At 36.1% G+C, this 18,729-nt stretch overlaps 3 protein-coding genes and 2 non-coding genes across 8 annotated transcripts in view; 3 read left to right on the forward strand and 2 right to left on the reverse strand.

Annotated features, from left to right (window-relative positions):
• LOC130824066 (probable serine/threonine-protein kinase PBL23) overlaps positions 1-6,738 on the forward strand; it is a 9,824-nt gene extending 3,086 nt beyond the window's left edge. Inside the window, exons 2-5 of the mRNA XM_057688948.1 lie at positions 3,604-3,788; positions 3,862-4,051; positions 4,460-4,851; positions 5,064-6,738. Of these exons, the coding sequence (XP_057544931.1) occupies positions 3,604-3,788; positions 3,862-4,051; positions 4,460-4,851; positions 5,064-5,423 (1,127 nt within the window). The 3' untranslated portion in view covers positions 5,424-6,738. The remainder of the gene's footprint in view (positions 1-3,603; positions 3,789-3,861; positions 4,052-4,459; positions 4,852-5,063) is intronic.
• On the forward strand, positions 176-291 carry LOC130824671 (U5 spliceosomal RNA). The gene has a single exon (XR_009046763.1). It is a non-coding gene; the product is annotated as a U5 spliceosomal RNA (small nuclear RNA).
• LOC130824669 (U5 spliceosomal RNA) lies at positions 2,388-2,503 on the forward strand. The gene has a single exon (XR_009046761.1). It is a non-coding gene; the product is annotated as a U5 spliceosomal RNA (small nuclear RNA).
• Positions 6,300-6,666, reverse strand: LOC130823452 (uncharacterized). Its single transcript, XM_057688072.1, has 2 exons — positions 6,423-6,666; positions 6,300-6,367 (listed from the first exon to the last, which is right to left on the reverse strand). Exons 1-2 carry the CDS (start codon positions 6,664-6,666, stop codon positions 6,300-6,302), a joined length of 312 nt encoding a protein of 103 aa, XP_057544055.1.
• A 907-nt stretch (positions 6,739-7,645) lies between the features above and the next one.
• Positions 7,646-18,695, reverse strand: LOC130824064 (phospholipase A I-like). 4 transcript variants are annotated; one of them, XM_057688946.1, is made up of 18 exons: positions 17,763-18,695; positions 15,922-16,069; positions 15,721-15,799; positions 15,451-15,496; positions 15,147-15,356; positions 14,824-15,069; positions 14,584-14,746; positions 14,247-14,507; positions 14,009-14,130; positions 13,748-13,909; positions 13,152-13,344; positions 12,920-13,056; positions 12,110-12,248; positions 11,807-12,010; positions 10,677-11,145; positions 10,350-10,560; positions 10,181-10,270; positions 7,646-8,347 (listed from the first exon to the last, which is right to left on the reverse strand). In XM_057688946.1, the coding sequence occupies exons 1-18, from the start codon at positions 18,285-18,287 to the stop codon at positions 7,895-7,897; spliced, it is 3,858 nt and encodes a 1,285-aa protein (XP_057544929.1). In that variant the 5' UTR covers positions 18,288-18,695; the 3' UTR covers positions 7,646-7,894. The 4 variants fall into 4 exon arrangements, with proteins under 4 accessions (XP_057544929.1, XP_057544927.1, XP_057544930.1 ...); XM_057688944.1 differs by having other exon boundaries at positions 15,451-15,604; XM_057688947.1 differs by having other exon boundaries at positions 10,677-11,142; positions 17,763-18,589.
• Positions 18,696-18,729: the final 34 nt, after the last annotated feature.

Consider the following 18,729-nt stretch of genomic DNA (forward strand, 5'->3'; position numbering starts at 1 on the left):
TGTCAGCTGAAGATGACTTTCAATAAGAAAGGAAGTTGTCCCACATCGGCTAAGGGATTTGTCAGCTGAAGATGACTTTCAATAACAAAGGAAGTTGTCCCACATCGGCTATGAAAGATACTAATAAAAGAAAAATCTTTTAAATCACTTCCACAGATCTCATACCAACTTACGCAGCCACGCCGTGAGCACAAAGCGAACTATTCTTTCGCCTTTTACTAAAGAATACCGTGTGCTTGCTGCATTAAGTGGCATACGTTTATTTTTGGAGGAAGCCTTTAATTAAGGTTAAATGGGTCAAATGACCTGAAATATATGAATTTAATGACCTAAAAAAAAAAGTAGGTTAAATGGGTCATTAGCAGGTTGATTCGATCTGATATAGATCAGGTCGGGGTTTCAATTTTTGACCCATTAATTAAATGGGTTAGGTTCAGGTTAAGGGTTCATTGACCCATTTATATATGATCCGAACCTGAAAATGACCCAACCCGACCTGTTTGACACCCCTATCTGCTATATCTGATAAAATAATCGGTAATTATTTTTTGTAAGTAAATGAGCATACATCAATTAAAAACCTGACTATATATTGACCCGATCAATAGTTATCCGTAACCGATAACTACTCGAAAAATAAAGCTCGAACCCGATCTGTACCCGAAAAAACCGAACCAATTAGTAATCGATGACAATTCGAGACCGATTGACACTCGACACGAACTTCAACCAACACCGAACTGATGCTAACCCGATAGCTTGAATAACCGATCTCTAACCGAACCGTGACTAACCGACTCGACCCGAGTGTGACCCGTTGTAACACATAGTCGAAAAATAACCGATCCGAAATGCAACCGAACCGAATAACACCCGTCCGAAACCGACCCGATCAACCGAATGAACACCTCTAAGTACGACATTTTGAAGGGGAAAAAAGGGGAAGTTGTAAAAAAAAAAAAAAAGAAAACTAACATTTGTTCGATTTGATAAAAATAAACTCAATTATTGTTTATTTTTAAATAAACCCACCTATTTGACATAATAGTTGAAAATAAACTTAATAATTGTTTATTTCGGATTCTTGACTTACAAAGAAATTTTGGAGATTGTTATAAACAAGTAGAGCTGTTCAAAACAAACTCGACCCGAAAATCCGACCCGGAATCGAAAATTATCCGACCCGAAAAAATGGAAGTTTTTTAGGTTTACCGAACCGCAATTACCCGAACCGATACTTCACTCGAACCGTTTGATAACCGAAAAGGGCAAAATCGAACTCGAACTGCAACCGAATTTTATAACCGACATATAAACCTTAACCGATGTTACCCGAACTGAACAGTGATCGATCCGAGTCAAATCCGACCAGAATTATGCACGTAACCGAATGTAACCTGACTAAAACCGATTAAGATCGAACTATTTTTAACCCGAACTGATACAAACCCGATCGATTATTAATCAAACTGTTTTTAACCCGAACTGATACAAACCCGAACCGATTGTAAATCGAACTGTTATAAATCCGAATCAAATTTTCACCTAATTTTAGCAAATTAAGACCAATTTCAATTTTCTAATAATACGGAAAAAGAAATAACACAAGTTCTATACAGAAGAGATTGCATACAGAATATATATGTATATATATATATATATATATATATATATATATATATATATATATATATATATATAAATATATATGTATATATATATATATATATATATATGTATATATATATATATATATATATATATATATATATATATATATATATATATATATATGTATATATATATATATATATACATGTATTTATATGTATATACATGTATATATATATATATACATATATATATATATATATATATATATATATATATATATATATATATATATATATATATATATATATATATATAAACTAATTGAAATAAATTGATCTGCCTAATATTAGGGCTGGCAAAAGCTGACCCGACCTGCTAACCTGATCTGAAACCGACTCGAAATTAGCGGGTTTGGGTTTAGATTTTTGACCCAATTAATTACATGGGTCAACCCGATCTGATCTGTTTATTAAATAGGTTAGGTTCAGGTTGAATATTTAAACCGGAAAAAAACCTGTTTAACCCATTTATTAAATTTAAGACGGATCAACATTTGCCAAATACTTCGTAAAACTAAGATAATACCAATTACCATGTATTGAGGGATTTGTCAGCTGAAGATGACTTTCAATAAGAAAGGAAGTTGTCAGTGGAATTTGTCAGCTGAAGATGACTTTCAATAACAAAGTAAGTTGTCCCACATCGGCTATGAAAGATACTAATAAAAGAAAAATCTTTTAAATCACTTCCACAGATCTCATACCAACTTACGCAGTCACGCCGTGAGCACAAATCGAACTATTCTTTTGCCTTTTACTAAAGAATACCGTGTGCTCGCTGCATTAAGTGGCATACGTTTATTTTTGGAGGAAGCCTTTAATTAAGGTTAAATGGGTCAAATGACCTGAAATATATGAATTTAATGACCTAAAAAAAAAAGTAGGTTAAATTGGTCATTAGCAGGTTGATCTGATCTGCTACAGATCAGGTCGGGGTTTCAATTTTTGACCCATTAATTAATTGGGTCAGGTTCAGGTTAATGGTTTATTGAACCATTTTTATATGATCCGAACCTGAAAATGACCCAACCCGACCTGTTTGACACCCTTATCTGTTATATCTGATAAAACAATCGGTAATTATTTTTTGTAAGTAAATGAGCATACATCAATTAAAAACCTGACTATTAACTTATTTCGATATTGACCCGATCAATAGTTATCCGTAACCGATAACTACTCGAAAAATAAAGCTCGAACCCGATCTGTACCCGAAAAAACCGAACCAATTAGTAATCGATGACAACCCGAGACCGATTGACACTCGACACGAACTTCAACCGACAACGAACTGATGCTAACCCGATAGCTTGAATAACCGATCTCTAACCGAACCGTGACTAACCGACTCGACCCGAGTGTGACCCGTTGTAACACACAGCCGAAAAATAACCGATCCGAAATGCAACCGAACCGAATAACATCCGTCCGAAACCGACCCGATCAACCGAATGAACACCTCTGTATATACTCTAACACGCCCCTTCACTTAAGAGCCCTTTGAGCTAAAAGTGTGGATGCAGCATAAGTTCTCCTCATACCTGACATTAAACATTCCACTTTAAAATGAGGGGTGGTTGAGATTTGAACCCATGACCTCTTGTCACGCTGGCTTCTGATTCAATGTTAAAGAAACCAACTCAACCAAAAACTTAAAACTGATGATTGATACCCCAGCATATGTTATATACTCTAACACTTTAAACTCATACATGTAATTTCTTTTTGGAATGCATACAGGTGAGTTTTACTAGGTGTAGATAATGTAATGTTTTGAATAGAATTGTCACTAGTTAATTGTATTGAATGTATGTCACCTTCAATTGAACAAGGATGGTAAGATAGAAACATCAAAGAATGAGCAATGTGCAAAGGCCTACAAGAATTTGTATTTACCTTTTAAGTAGTTGTGTTTGTATGTATGTCACAGGTAAAAAACAGCATCAAAAGATGCTCGAGTATGCCGAGAGATCAGTCGTAGACCAGAAAATTTCAGCTCAGATTTTCACATTTCGACAAATGGCTATGGCGACAAACAACTTCTGTATCGAAAACCTCGTGGGTGAAGGTGGATTCGGGAGGGTATACAAAGGGTACATCGAGGGTATAGACAAGGTATTATATCGAAAATGAAGTTTCGATCTTTTTTTTAAGTTTGTTTTCTTAATTTTTTTTTTGTTTCAATCAGATGGTGGCTGTGAAGCAACTTGACAGGAATGGAATGCAAGGAAACAGAGAATTTCTTTCTGAAGTTTTCATGCTCAGCCTTGTCGATCACCCAAATCTGGTCGATCTGATTGGATATTGTGCTGATGGAGATCAAAGAATCTTGGTTTATGAGTACATGGCTGGTGGCTCATTGGAAGATCATCTTTTAGGTAAACATATTTGGAGATTAGGCCTATGATCTTGCATGTATTCATGATCAAAACCCGACCTTGAAACATAGGGAGAGTCTAGCTCGAGTATGGCCAGAGTCATATGATTAAAAACCCGATTAATACTAAAGTGTGTTATATATAACACAAAAGTATGGCAGTAGGATTGATTCAGTACACATGCGAGTATAGGGCCCACCTTATATTAGTATCCTGGATTCGCCCGTGGTCTGATGACATATTGACAGTTGAAGAACACGATCCAGTCCTGTTTCAACTGATAAAGATTAAACTTGTTCAATATTTGTGCCAAATCTAAACACTATTATTGTTGGCCTTTTCTAGCCTTTGATGATGTTCATCAAGAATGTTCCTTAGAAACTACATTTTTTTCTGTGCAATTTCTAGATCTTCCACCAGAGGCGAAACCATTGGATTGGTTTACTAGGATGAAGATAGCAAGGGGCGCTGCAAAAGGGCTCGAGTACTTACACGAGACTAGCAAGCCACCAGTGATCTATCGTGATTTCAAGGCATCAAACATACTATTAAACGAAGAATTTAATCCTAAACTCTCTGATTTCGGACTTGCTAGGATAGGTCCAACCGGAGAAAAGGACCATGTATCAACTAGAGTCATGGGTACCTACGGATATTGTGCACCCGAGTATGCGATGACTGGTCAGCTTACCACAAAATCCGATGTTTATAGCTTTGGAGTTGTATTCCTTGAGCTTATCTCAGGGAGGAGAGCAATTGATACTACTAAACCAACTTCTGAACAGAACTTGGTTAGTTGGGTAAGTCACAACTTCCAAATCTTACAAAAAAATTCCTTGCATTGTTTTGATTTTTCTTGGGGCTGAATCGAATATTCTAAATTTTTGGATCGAACTGCAAATTTCCTCGATAAGTCTCCGTATTTGATGTGCATATTCCCCCTATCCCTATGCACACATCATACTCCTTGTTTTTCGACATGTAAGGTGTAACACGAAATTTTATCATGCAGGCTAAACCACTATTCAAGGATAGGAAGATGTTCAAAACAATGGCGGATCCATTGCTAGAAGAAAAGTATCCTGTCAAAGGCTTGTATCAAGCCCTTGCAGTCGCAGCTATATGTCTTCAAGAAGAAGCTAGCACACGACCTCTAATAAGCGATGTTGTAACTGCTCTCGAGTTCCTTGCATCACCCGAAGATGACCTTGGAAACCTTAGATCAAATTCACTCGTCATAAAAGTTGTCGAGGAAGTAGACAGAGAGAGCGACCAAGAGAAACAACAACAACAAGACTTAGACAACGAAGGACATGCACACGAAAATAAAGAGGAAAATCAACATGAGTACATAGTACAAGAAGATTCATGACTCGAAATCACACTTTGATGCTCAAAGGACATGAATCCTCCTTCAGTTAAACTGGTCACCCTCCTACATCTAATAATTCTGTGAGATAATTTTCTGAGACGTAGATTTTAGACCATCCATCTCTTTGTATTTATGAAAGAGCTAGTGTTTGTAGATTGTGGCTAAAATTTCTTTCGCAGTGACCAGAAATTAAAATTCAAGGTCAAATTATTCCCTTTGCGAGGGACTTGTTTTTTAAGCTCCCTACCGGAATCAAGAACACTTGTTGAAAAGGCCAAACAGAAACAAATTCTTTATTATCACAATGATATGATTGTATACATATAATTCTCGAAACCCCGCCTTAGGGGAAGCCATTTGACATTGAAGGCTGAAAACAAGGTGCTCATATGTCAAACTTCAAATAAAAAAACTGTTGTTTTGATGTAGTTGCTTCAAAGAGGTGAGATCAAATTTGGGCACATATTCATGCTATGAATAGTATACAAATCGGTGTCGGGTGTTGATTTCATCGATTAAATAAATTTATCATACGAGATTAAAATCAAGCTAGGAAATGCGTAAAGGAGTCCACTCCACAGTCCAAACTTCATAAACAAATTCCAATCCGTACCTTCCTCCATCGGCTCTCATGATCAAGGCTTGGCTAGCTCAAGAAATCCCCAAGAAAGGACCTTAGGCTAGCTAAGTCCATTAACGAGAGGGAGTGATGATTCTAAACCATGTAAAAATCCCAAAAACTCGTAAACAACAAATTCATCATAAGAATCATCCTTTGTAACAGATGATAAAGCCAATTCAAGCAATGATCATCTAAAGCATCTAACACTAATTAATAAGATTACTTGCACATTGTGATGTGAATTAAAGTACTAATCAGATATTAGTATCAGCCTTAAGGTTTTTATGACCAAACCCATCAAACTTCTTGTTTTCTAAAACATCTACAACAGAACACATAATGGGCGGAAAAATTCTGTTATTACTTGTTATTATTACTGTTGCTGCTACTGCTGCTATTGCTCCGCTTCGTTCTCCAACTCATGCTCAACAATGACCCCAACGAAGCTGTGTTTGCTCGACTAGTTTGAAAACTAGCTGCACTACTAGTGTTGCCTACATCGAGTTTCTTAGAGGCTTCGCTATGATCTAACTCGAGCCTTCGAAAATACTCGATCTCCTTCCTAACTAGTGATCCCACCGTGCCTCTAGTGCCTATTGCTAATGGAGCTGCTGTGCCCATTTTTTCTGTGATGAGTATGTTGTTTAAGGACTTGAGGTTAAGGAACTTCCTTTATAAAACATAGTTCTACAAATTGGTGTGTTTTTTGGTGTTAAAGTAGCTCAGTTTTTGTGGGGAAGGCTTGTAAATTAAGCACCGTATGATGGCTGCTGAGTCTTTTTCTTTGTGGGAGGATTGCTTTCGGTTACAGGCATCTCTGATCCTTTGCTTTATAGACTAGTTCATGTATGCTTTGACAACAAACCAACTTTAACTAAAAGCTTAAGCATAATAGTTGTAGCACCAATATATGTTATATACTTTAACACACCTCCTCATACAAGAGTCCTTTGAGTTAGGAGTATGGATAAAATTTCAATCGAAATCTTGATAATTAACATAGACAATATGTATACAGTCATTGACTTGAAGCTAAAATATGAAATTTTAAAAATATATAGCTCCAGGCAATTATATTGTTTTTTTAAATTCCTGGGCAAGGATTGCTTAAGAGAAACCTTACATGTTACAATCTTATGCCGGCATGATCTCATATCGATAAAATCATGTTAAATGATAATTAATCAACAATTATCATCCAACTAAAAGCTCCATATTAATATTAAGGTAAAGCTGATAATCGACAAGTACATGTCATCATCTCAAAAGAAATACCCTTCAATTTCAGACTTATGACCCTAATTTGAGGAATATACAATCGAATAATTGATCATAGTTTCTATGAGCAGGATACATTGGGTATAATGATAATTTATGATACAATCGAGTAATTCTAGTAGAACACTTTAATGCTTCCTCACTCAAAGGCTAAGTCAAATACATCCAAGGCATTAACCTTTTCTTTTCTTGTTTTTCATCTAGTAATCTTCATTTAAAATTCAACAAACCAATAAAATTTAAGGGAAATTGATAGAAAAATAGTTGTACCCGTGGCAGAGGACATCAAAATGAAGTAATACAACACTTGAACAAAAGCGAATACTGTTGTTTACCTGTAATTCTCTATAAAATGCTCAAAATTTACATTCAACAATAATTTCTCTTGATTTCGATGGACAGATAAAATACACATTTGTATTGGGGTAATGGACTAGCCTCATACCTTATTCTCAGTTTATGAAATGGATCTATTACTCATTGCTTTTTAAACCCCCTAACCTTTAATTATAAACCTTTTATTATGGTTTCGTACGACTATACAAACAGATGTAATGATTTAACTAAACAATTAGGAAATACTACTTGGAAGATGGCATGAATACCTCAACTTCCGATGTGAGGCAAGTGCAGTTTCTAGGGCACTTTGTACAGTTGCTCCTTCCCTAAACAATGCTTCATATAAGTGACATACAAAGAGAGACAACTCTTCCTCCTCATGGTCACTAAAGGCCTTGGGTGAATCCGTGTTTTTCTCGAGGTCGCTATCTTCCCAGTCACTTGTAGGACTCAATGCCTCGGGTGGTTCTTCCTCTTCTGCTTCTTCCTCCCCAAGTTCAAACTTTCCGTTCTCGAGAAAATCGAAATCACCAGACCCAGGCAAAGTTGCTGATTGCGTATGATGAGGTTCCCCAGATGGACATATAACAGCTTTTGCGCCTGAGTCTAGTAAGGCCTTAATTAATGGCTTAACCAACCCATATCTTCCTGTGCTGATTACAATTCGGTCTCTCCAGGCTCCCACCTGAGAAACATGGTACAAGACATTATTGGACCAGGATGTGTAACAGAAAAAAAAAACAAGGGACTAAGAATACAACAATGCCAAAGGTTTAATTCAACATATGGGGTCGGCTACATGATACAAAACACATCAACATGAGAGATAGGTGAAAGCAAATGTTAATAGATTATACATTATTCAGTTTTTGTTCGAATGAAGGGTTTAACTCCTGAGAATGACTCCGAAAAAGATCCTTAGATACTACAATCACACACTCTTCACTGCACTATAGACGAGTAAAAATAAGTCGAAGAACAATCTGTTTAATCCCCAAATATTCAGGTAGAAATATTTTTCCCCCAGGACCCAGCCATATCAATGGTACAATACCTTGACAATAAAAGTCCAAGGGTCATGCTTGCTCCTTTCAGCACTAAGATTGGCTACAATACCCTATCATAATTCTCATAGCATACTTTTCTCTTGCTTTAACTTTAACTCGAAGATTACATTTTTTAAAAGAATTTTCATCTTTGCAATATCTTGGCTAGTTTACAATTTACAATATACTTCTATTTGAACAGCAAACAAAATAAATAGATAATTCTTCAATGACCTAACTTGGATTTAGGCTTTTTGTACAGCGGGAAAAACAAACAATAGTACGTGCACGGTGCACCTAGACCTAGCTATATCACAATGAAATAGAATTAAATTAATAAAAACGGAAGGAAAAAGGAAATTTTGATCTGAATAATAGAGGCTAGTTTAAACTAGAAAGAAGTTGAATTAGGCTACTAAGCTCATCAAGCTTAAATAAGCATCCGGCTATGATTCTCTATAACTTGTTTATAAAGTCAGAAAAAAATAAAAGAAAACAAATACCAATAATATCACCTAACCAACAACCTACAAATCACCAAACCCCGTGTCTGTCTATGCAAACTGCTTATGCATACAACAGTGTATGTTCATGTTCTTATCTTCATATGATCTGCATACGTGTAGAACATTACTCTAAATCAAAATGGGCAAGAGCTTCAAATTCCAAAGAACCCAGTTGTTAAGTTTTGATCACTGATCATTTACTATTACCAGGAAAGCACCCTAATCCTATCTCTAAATCAAATGTATGGGAAATGTGGTCAAAAACTGATCATCTCTTATTTCTCCAGGAATACTATGCTTTATACTCAGAAATAAAATCTCTTCATCACATTCTTCTATTAAGTTCCACTAGAGAACCACCTCAAACAAAAAATTTCTTCTTCACTTCAATTAATCAAGAAAAAATACCACTCATATAGGGGAAAACTTATGAAGAGCTTTTCTAACCAAGGAGGCATCTCATGTCTTGTTATGTTTGAGAATATGACAGCCGAGTGAATGAATCTTATTTGATAACACCAAGCTTCTACACCGGAAACTCTTGAGTCTTCTAAGAAAATGAAGCAAGGGGGAAGATGTTATCTAGTTCATCACTTTGATGTTTAAAATGCCATTCCAAAATTTTAATTTTGTAGGAAAACTTGTGAAATCAAGAGAGAATCACAAAAACCTAAGGGAACACTCGAGGATGAGGGATATATACTTTTTGATAATCTTTATAGCTTCCAGTTAGGCATCCCTTTCCTAATTTGATAATGTTGTTTCTCTTCTAAACACATGACACTTTTCTGAGACGTCGCAGAGCAAATTTCTGACAAACACTGACATGCATACAAGAATAAAATTATCCCATCAACAAATAGGATTATAGAAATAAACTTCGTTCTATGTCTTCAAGAGTTGAAGAATTATTTTATAGGACATTGTTGTGAGAATCAAATTCATCAATACTATAAGTGTACATACCATCCACCGAACATCCTCAGCCACCAGATGCATGGATGGAACAGTCCTCCTAAACATATATGCTCCAATTTCACGGTCATCTTCCATAACCTTCAAAGTCAAAAGAACTGATGAGTCTGCAACTTAAAAGAAATGGATTTGCAACAAAAACTAAAAGCCAAAACCGTACCTGAGTTTGGCGTCCTATGTACCGATGGACTACACAACCAATTTGGAAATAGGGCTTATACGCTACCAAGTCTGCAATGGTTGAGATGGAGTTGAGTTTTGACATCTCCTTTCTACCCTGAACAGTCGATAAAAAACTGAAACGAACACTCTGTAGAAACTTGTCCGCAAGCTCCCCAGGTTCAGCAACCACAAATACATCATTCTGCCAACTACATTTTTATTTATCAGGATGTCAATCTCTTGTCAAGCAAGAACATAAAATAAAAGCTGAATAGGATTAGACTAAGGAGAAAGCAGACTACATAAGTAGGTCAAAGACATCAACCTCAAAATAGCACCCGTTGTGTCACTTTGGAGTGCTAAATGGACAATGCCCACTTGCGGTGCACTCTTCAGCCTATTTAGTAATGACTGCACAGGCAATGAGAGTTGTCTGGGTCCTGGCGAAGATTTTGGAGGTGAACTCGATCTTAAAGGTTGATGGCCATCCAAGCTCAAAGGGGGCACTAACTCGATGCGTCCAATCCTCTGAGCAACATCTGGACTATACAACAATGGGCTTGATGGAAAGCTTCCAGTAAACATAGGTGAAGTAAATGGTGAGGCTTTTGAGGTACCAGCTATAGCCTTAGGAGAATTCGAAACTCCTTTAACAGTCGAAAATCTTACTCCGCTACGGGAACAAAATGTTTCAAGTGCCTTCGTATGATGCACAATTCTTCCTGAATCTGGATTATTAGAAGCTTCCACAAGAAGTACATTACGCCTCCATCCCAAGGAAGGGCTATTATCTTCTAGAAATGCAAAAACAACATAACATTGTTAGCAGTACATTACGGGATAATGGAATAAAAAAGTGAATCGCGGCTAATGCAATGTGAGTTTCTGAAAAAAAAAATCACATAAGGTGTGTTTTTAACTTATAATTGCATTTTTATTGTTTAACTACTATTATTATCCGGTAATATGCCCACTGCTATAATAATCATGTAATTAATTAACTTATTAGTTTTTTTGAAGTTATTTAACTAAATGAGTAACTATAAGTTAAGTGATATATAATATTGAAGTTAAAGGTTATCAATGAAATTTTACGGGGAGACAAATAACGTTGTAACGGTGAAATAACGGATGTTACACGTTACGTAACGGTCAACACAACGTTTTAATCGTGAAAACTCATGCACTGTTATATAACTATATAACAGGATTTGAAGTCGCGTCAACTCTCAACCACGTTACAAACAGACATTACGGACGGGGAGTTTTTTATTCAGTGGTTAATAGACATTTACTCCTTTTAAAGATACCTTTCCAATGCATAGATAAAAGAGAATTACTTCCTTTATATGTGTGTCAGTATAATGGAGAAGCTTAAAGAAAAAAAATACAGACCATGCAGAAAAAAATCAGTGTTAGAGTATTTACACCAGAATAATAGCTCAGAACTAGTACCATTAGCTGACTTTGGCTTGGATGAATTTTGAGATTTTATGCCATCTGACCATCTTTCATCTTGTTGGTATGGCAACATAAGCCTCTGACAAACACTTCTGAATGCCTCAGAATTATGCTTGATATACTCCTCTGCAGCACTTTCCAACCTCAACCAACCCGCAGGGTCCGTTTCATCCAGGTCCATATCACATCGGTCATCCACTATAAGGGAGTACAGCACAAAGAAGACTATAATAAAACAAAGGGACATAAAATGCATCTCAAATATTATTGACAATGCAAGTCACTCAAAGTTCTAACCAGGATTAAACCGAAAGTAGTGAATATCAGGAAGCAACGGTAGCAGCGTACTTAAAGCTTCCTCAACTCGTTCCACCGAACAAGCGCTCTCGATTAGCACAGGAACCGTGTCCAAAATTGCCCATCCACCCTTCCTGACCTGTAATATTAATTCGTCAACAAGAATTTTTCATTCCACTTGATACTTCACATTCCTATTGAAAATTAGACTAATATTGAGGTGTTAATGAGCTAGGGTAGTTCGCACACTACTTGAGCTTTGCTCAAGTGTGCTCGACTCGAGTCCGGCTCAAGATCTTAATAAGCCAAGCCGACTTTGCGTAGGCTCAATTCGAAAAACCAATGAACATTGAATAGGCTCAACTTCAAATTACAATTTTCATAAAGCTATATTTGATTTTAGATATAATTTCAAGTTATCACTAAATTCAAAGATTTTCATGATTAAACTCCACATTTCCCGTAAAAGGGAAAAAAAAAGAATATCAGTATTAGTCCTCACAACAAAGTGGAGCTTTGTTGATTATTTTTTACAAAAATTATTTATGAAAATTCTAAAAATCAATTATTTGAGTTCAAACACAAGCTCAAATAGAGCCTTGATCCGAGTCAACCATGTAGTTTAGTTTATCGACTCAAGTCAAGCCTAAATTTTTGAACTCATTGAACATTGAGTTTGAGCCAAGGCAAACTTGAACGTTTTTCGAGCAACCTCAGTCTTGGTACTAACATCATATTGGTACTAACATCTTCAAAAGTTACATGTCTTATACTACCCTTCAAAAAAAAATATTCAAAAAAATGTACAACCTTTGTTGGAACAGAGCCGCATCCAATAGAAACCAAACAATCAATTTTAGTGTCAGGCCACAAAAGCTGAGCTTCCCGTATAGCAAAAATGGTAGGGTTATTTGCTACAATTGCACCATCTTGCCAGCGATTGACACCTACTTGAGACAAGGAATATCATGATCACGAGAAAGTAAGAAAAGAAAATATGAGAAATAAACAAGACAAAAAATTAGACACCACACCAATTTACCATCTGAAAAATCATCTAAATAATACGGTGCAGCAGATGAAGCTCTAATAGCTTGCCAGACCATGTGTTTACAACTCCCAATAAATGCATTATGCTTGTATCCAATTTCAGCACTTGTCATCTCACCACCTGATAAGCTGATTGCAGAACTTTCTGAAGGAGACAGGTACATTTCTGGAGTTCCAGCTGGATACTGAAAATCAATTTAAAACATATATTGGGTAAAAGAGTTGAATAGAAACTGTATAATAAAGAAACACACACCACACAAGAAAAATTTACAAATTCTTTCAATAAATTAAGAAATTTGAAACTATAAGCTTATAATAACAAGAAACAAACACCTCCGAAAAGAATTTTGATAAAAGCCACTTAACTGTTAAATTTAAAATTTCATTTGCAAAACACCCCATTTAAGTTGAAAAAACAAAATATTTCACCAATTATGGGAAAATAATAAATTAAAAAAGGTAAGCTGCTTTCAATATGAGAAACATAAAAAAGGTGGTTATTGGAAACTTTTCCTTCAAATTATGTGCAATTTCCAGCAAGTGTTATGACTAGTTAAAGCAAGAGTAGAAGAATAAAACTGCAACCTGGTAATTCCGAAATACAAAAGGCTGCGCAGGAACTACACTAACAAGAGTTGACACGACAAAAACTTTAGGTATTCTCTTTACAGCAGAATCTATTAGGAGGTCTCCATCTTCGTCAGCACACATCTCTTTCAACAGTCTCTCAAACTGATCGGCACTGTGCTGCAAGAGACAATAAATAGCATTTTATTTTGAACAAAAGATCAAGTAATTTTACAAGGATAATTGTGGGAAAAAACAAGAAATTCAAAGCATTCATACTTTTGCTCCATATACAGCGACTCTGAACCTCTGAGATGAGCTTTTGTACAACTGATCTAGCTTCTCCCTCCAACTTGCTACCTCATTGTCTTTGGAGACAGGTTCAGTGAAGACAAGTTTGCCTGATCAAGTAATTGAGACCAATTCAAGGTTCAAAACCAAAAGTTATGGATATATAGGCAAACACTTGAGGGAACACTGGAACAGTATAGCAACTTATATTAGTTTCTACACTCACCAAGTTTCTTGTATATTTCCTCACACTTATCCAGAGTCATTGACTTAATACCAAGAGCCACCGCTAGCATACCACCTGTTGACGTACCACATATGAGGTCAAACATTTCATGTATTGGTTTCCCTGCCCCCTTCTCCAATTCTTTCAAAATTTTCACAGTCGCAAGGCCTTTCATTCCACCTCCATCCATTGTGAGGATCCGAAGCCCTTGCCTTGCTACTGGTCGACCTTTGACTGCACGCCGTAGAATTTCATTCTCTCCTAAATCAAATAGCAGGAAAGAATCAGTGCCCTGAACAGAAAAGGCAGAAGAAGAATACTATATCTTATAACTAACCAAGAATCGCCAATGCTCGAGCAGCAGCTTTATTAACCCGTAGCTCAGCTGTGGACGTCAAGTGCATAAGAAGTTCACGCAAACTTTCAGAAGTAACTAGCTTTTGTCGATTCTCCAAACAGAAAGCCAAATTTCCAACCACTAATAATGCTAATCTTTGGACCTAAAATATAAATTATCAGCTTTCAGATAAAGCCTTTAGGATGGTTCAATTAAACTACTGTATTTCTTATACATTACCTCTCGATTCTTATGAGCACATAACATTTTTAGGGATTTCAAAACATCCTTGGAGAATATCTTCTGAGCTACAGCATCAGATGCAAAAGCAAGGTGTTCCACAACTTGCAACACAGAAATTAGTTCCTTCTCCACATCTGATTTGAGAACAGCTTCAATGGGCTTCATAATGTCACATTTCATCAAAAGCATCGCAACAGACACATCCGCAGCTAGAGATGATAGAGCAAAGCATGCTTGTTCTACCTACCCAAACGAAACAAGATTTAGCTAATATATGAAAATGATACAGTAAGAGAAAATATGACCACTACCAAACATACCACATGATGGTTGTCAGTGCTAATCATACTAATGAGCTGCCGCACAGCATTCTCATCTTTTCCAACAAACACACGATTATCCTGGTCCTGCATAATTTTTGCCATTGCAGATGCCAGCAGAGGATGTCGGCAAGAGGAAAAGCGGAATACAAGAGAGAAAAAGGCACTAAGCCTATGTCTAGAAGCACCAAAGTAAGATGTAGCCTCATTCTGTAATTTTTAAGTTACCAATTAGAGGAGATAAGCACACTCATCTAAGTATCAAAGAACTTGCACTAAAAAATGGCACAGACTTCTTCAGTACCTCAATTTGAACATTCACAGATCTCAAATTTTCATCAGCAACAATCCTGACATTGGCAACAGATAAGTGTCGCAATTTTTGTAGCGGCAAAATTTCAGGAAGGAATTCAAGAGGATTTCCAAACAATCTTAAAACACACAATTCAGCCATAGCTCTGCCAAATATCGAAAACAACATTAATTTTCGAGCAGCTAACACTGACATTTTTACAGGAAGACATCAAGGGATATGGTTCCACAGTAAATAGACACTATTAAAAGGAGAAAAAACCTGAAATCTAACAATGGGCGGACCAGTTTGTTGTGTTCCAGTGAAAGCTCCACTAATCCAACACACTGGCTTAGTTCACCTGCAACCGAAATCCATAAATCAATAGAATGAGTAATTAATAGCAACATCTAAACTTACTAGAAGCTCAGGCACTCATGAAGTGTTTGATCATTAACATGCATGTGAAGATACAGCACTTGCCTGGAACTGAAACCAGCAAATTATCATCAGCTCTTAGCAGTTTCAAATTTTTGAGTAGACGAACTTCAGGAGGCAATACTGATAGCTTATTGTTATTCAAGTATAGCTTCTCAAGTAATGGAAGTTTAGTTACTTCAATTGGCAACACCTATTAGTTGCACAGGAAAATTGTATCACAAAGCTGCCAAACTCGGCTAGAACAGCATAGTATAAAATCAAAATTGAAAATTTTCTGAAAACTTCAATATTATAAAAGATTCATATGGTTGGTTACAAAAGCAGCAGTTGAAACTAAAATTTTGTCATGTCAGTTTCAATGTTCATTGCCCTATTTTAAAATCCTTAAGGTTCTTTCTAAGTGAGAGTATTATTAGGTACAGTTGTGGTTACAAGAGACTATTAGATTAGAATTGTTGTCCTACTTTCTTCACCTACACAATACAATTAATGTATTATTTATTAACCATGAAAATTATCATTGGTCCTTAATCTCTTATCACTTATGACTGATATCACCATAACAAAGACCATGGTTAATTCACATATATTTTGATATATGTAGAACACAAAATCAGCAGTGAGTGTCTTTTTGTGTGTGTGATGACATTATTATGAACTCTTATCTATTTGGTGGTTGGATTTTCTCTAACATTGAATATTTCTATCATTTTACTGTCATTTTCTCTGCATTTCCAGAATCTACCTAAAAAATTTGATACTTTAAATGATCCTCTATTACTCTGTACCTCTGGCTCTGAGAAGCTAGAAGTTCAATTAACTAATACAGAAAAATTTTCCATTGCAAAGTTCACGACAGAGATTTCAGGCAAAAATGACTAACTAATGAGCACTACATATACTAAGTAGACACTTAATTTATTAACTTGAACACTGTATTTCACAATAAACAAAGTGTTCCCAAATTATCCGACCATCAAGTGAAAGAACTGGACAGTATCATTATTACTTCTAACCATGACCCCCCTTTTATACTGCACAGCACCAGGTACGGATTTTCTACAAATCCTTTACCGCCACATCCATACCATATTTCAGGGTACACAGACAAACAACCACAATATTATCAGCCTTATTTACTTCATGATGAGATCCTCTATCACAATTCCATGACAAGCTGTAGTACACTGTCACTTTGGCCCTTAGTCAAATAGGAGCACTTCATAAAGGACAATATTTCACATTAATTGCCTATTGATCAAGTGAGAGTTCAAGAATTCATAACCAGTTCATCCATTCACCTTGCCACCACACATGGACATGCATACAGCAGTACAGTTTGCACATACTAACATCTGCAGGAATTGATAACTTTACCATGGGTTGCAATTATGATTAAAAAAACCATCTAAATACTCAATTCACAATTCCACAAAAACTAGTTTTAATTGACACATAGAACAATCATCAAACATTCAAAAAAGTATTCCTAATTAACTAGCTCACTGACAATTCAACAACAAAATGGTAGCAGAATTAAGTGTTAAATTGGTTGACATAGGAAGTGAATTTCTATGAGATGTTTCAATTCATAGGGACTTACTTCCTTTGTCAAATTCCAACGAAATTCCTTTATTCGTTTTGCTAAACACTGGAATTTGCAAATGACACATAACTTAGCACTATCAACACCCCTTCCCCTTGGTGATTGATTTTCTACGTTATGTGGAAATTCCTATAACTCACTCGAAAAATATCAATCCAACAACTGTGCAAACATGCAATTAGCAGAAATTTAGAGGGAATTAGAAGGCAATCAAACAATCTCTAACAACTACGAATCTATTAACATCCCGTAAAAAAGAGAGAATAAAACTACTTACAGAGATACCACAACCAGAGAGACTCAGAGCAGTGACACTATTCCAATGCTCAGTAAAACTCAACCCTCCCTCAACACCAACACCCGAAGCCACCGCAGTAGCCGCTACCTTAGAATTCAACAACCTCGTCAAAACACCAATGCCATCACTCTGCTGACCAGAACCGGAAGCTTTAACCAATGTAATCGCTCGTAACGGCTCTCTTCGCCGAACAACCTTCATCGACATGAAAACTCCAGCACCATTATCTCTCTCAGCTAAATCAACAACAACGGTATCTTCTGGTGGCGGCATCTCCATCATTAATTTAGACTGTAACCTCAATGCAACTTGATCCTCATCGTCTCCCGCTGTCCACTCCATTTCCACAATCTTCTTCTCAATATCACCGCCGCCGCCATTATTGACGACGACGATCGAATCTTTATCTTCTTCAGTCTCGTCTTCATCTTCTGCTTCTACGCCAAAATGAAGTCGCAAATGGAAGATTTCTGATGGTCTCTTCCACCCTAATCCCCATGACATTCCGATCAATCACTGCTCTGATCGCGAAAAAAGGTTGAGCTTGATCAAAATTAGGGTTTAATGATATAGAAAAGAGAGTATTCTAGAAGAATTCCGCAAATACTGATCGGGAAAATGAATGGATTGAAGAGGAAGTAAAGGTTTGTTGATGTATTTATAGGAGTTATGCATAAAGAGATGATCTTTTATGTAAATTGTCAAATCATAATCAAAGTGAATACTTAGTTTATTAATGTCATCTTTTTTGAATTTTTGAAGGTTTCAGAGTTTTAACACTTTTGGCGTCTTCGTTACACTGGTCAACTAAATGAGGAGGACATTTGGTATAGAAAAACCATTCAATGAGAATTATTTTATTTTTCCTAAACTATGCTTAAAAATAAAATCAATCTTATAAAAGTTCTGTATTGGATCCTCTCTAGTAAAAAAAAGTTAATAGAGT

Source organism: Amaranthus tricolor, chromosome 9 (genome assembly GCF_026212465.1).
Source record: "Amaranthus tricolor cultivar Red isolate AtriRed21 chromosome 9, ASM2621246v1, whole genome shotgun sequence".
Classification (NCBI taxonomy): Eukaryota; Viridiplantae; Streptophyta; class Magnoliopsida; order Caryophyllales; family Amaranthaceae; genus Amaranthus; species Amaranthus tricolor.

Excerpts from the sequence above, each read along its gene's own strand:
- LOC130823452 (XM_057688072.1), bottom strand. The coding sequence starts at position 6,666 with ATGGGCACAGCAGCTCCATTAGCAATAGGCACTAGAGGCACGGTGGGA. Across the intron at positions 6,368-6,422 it reads TAGCAGCAGTAGCAGCAACA|ATGTTTTAGAAAACAAGAAG; the intron begins GTAATAATAACA and ends GTTCTGTTGTAG.
- LOC130824064 (XM_057688944.1), bottom strand. The coding sequence starts at position 18,287 with ATGTCATGGGGATTAGGGTGGAAGAGACCATCAGAAATCTTCCATTTG. Across the intron at positions 11,146-11,806 it reads CAAGCCAAAGTCAGCTAATG|AAGATAATAGCCCTTCCTTG; the intron begins GTACTAGTTCTG and ends TTGCATTTCTAG. Across the intron at positions 8,348-10,180 it reads CTGAGGATGTTCGGTGGATG|GTGGGAGCCTGGAGAGACCG; the intron begins GTATGTACACTT and ends CATGTTTCTCAG.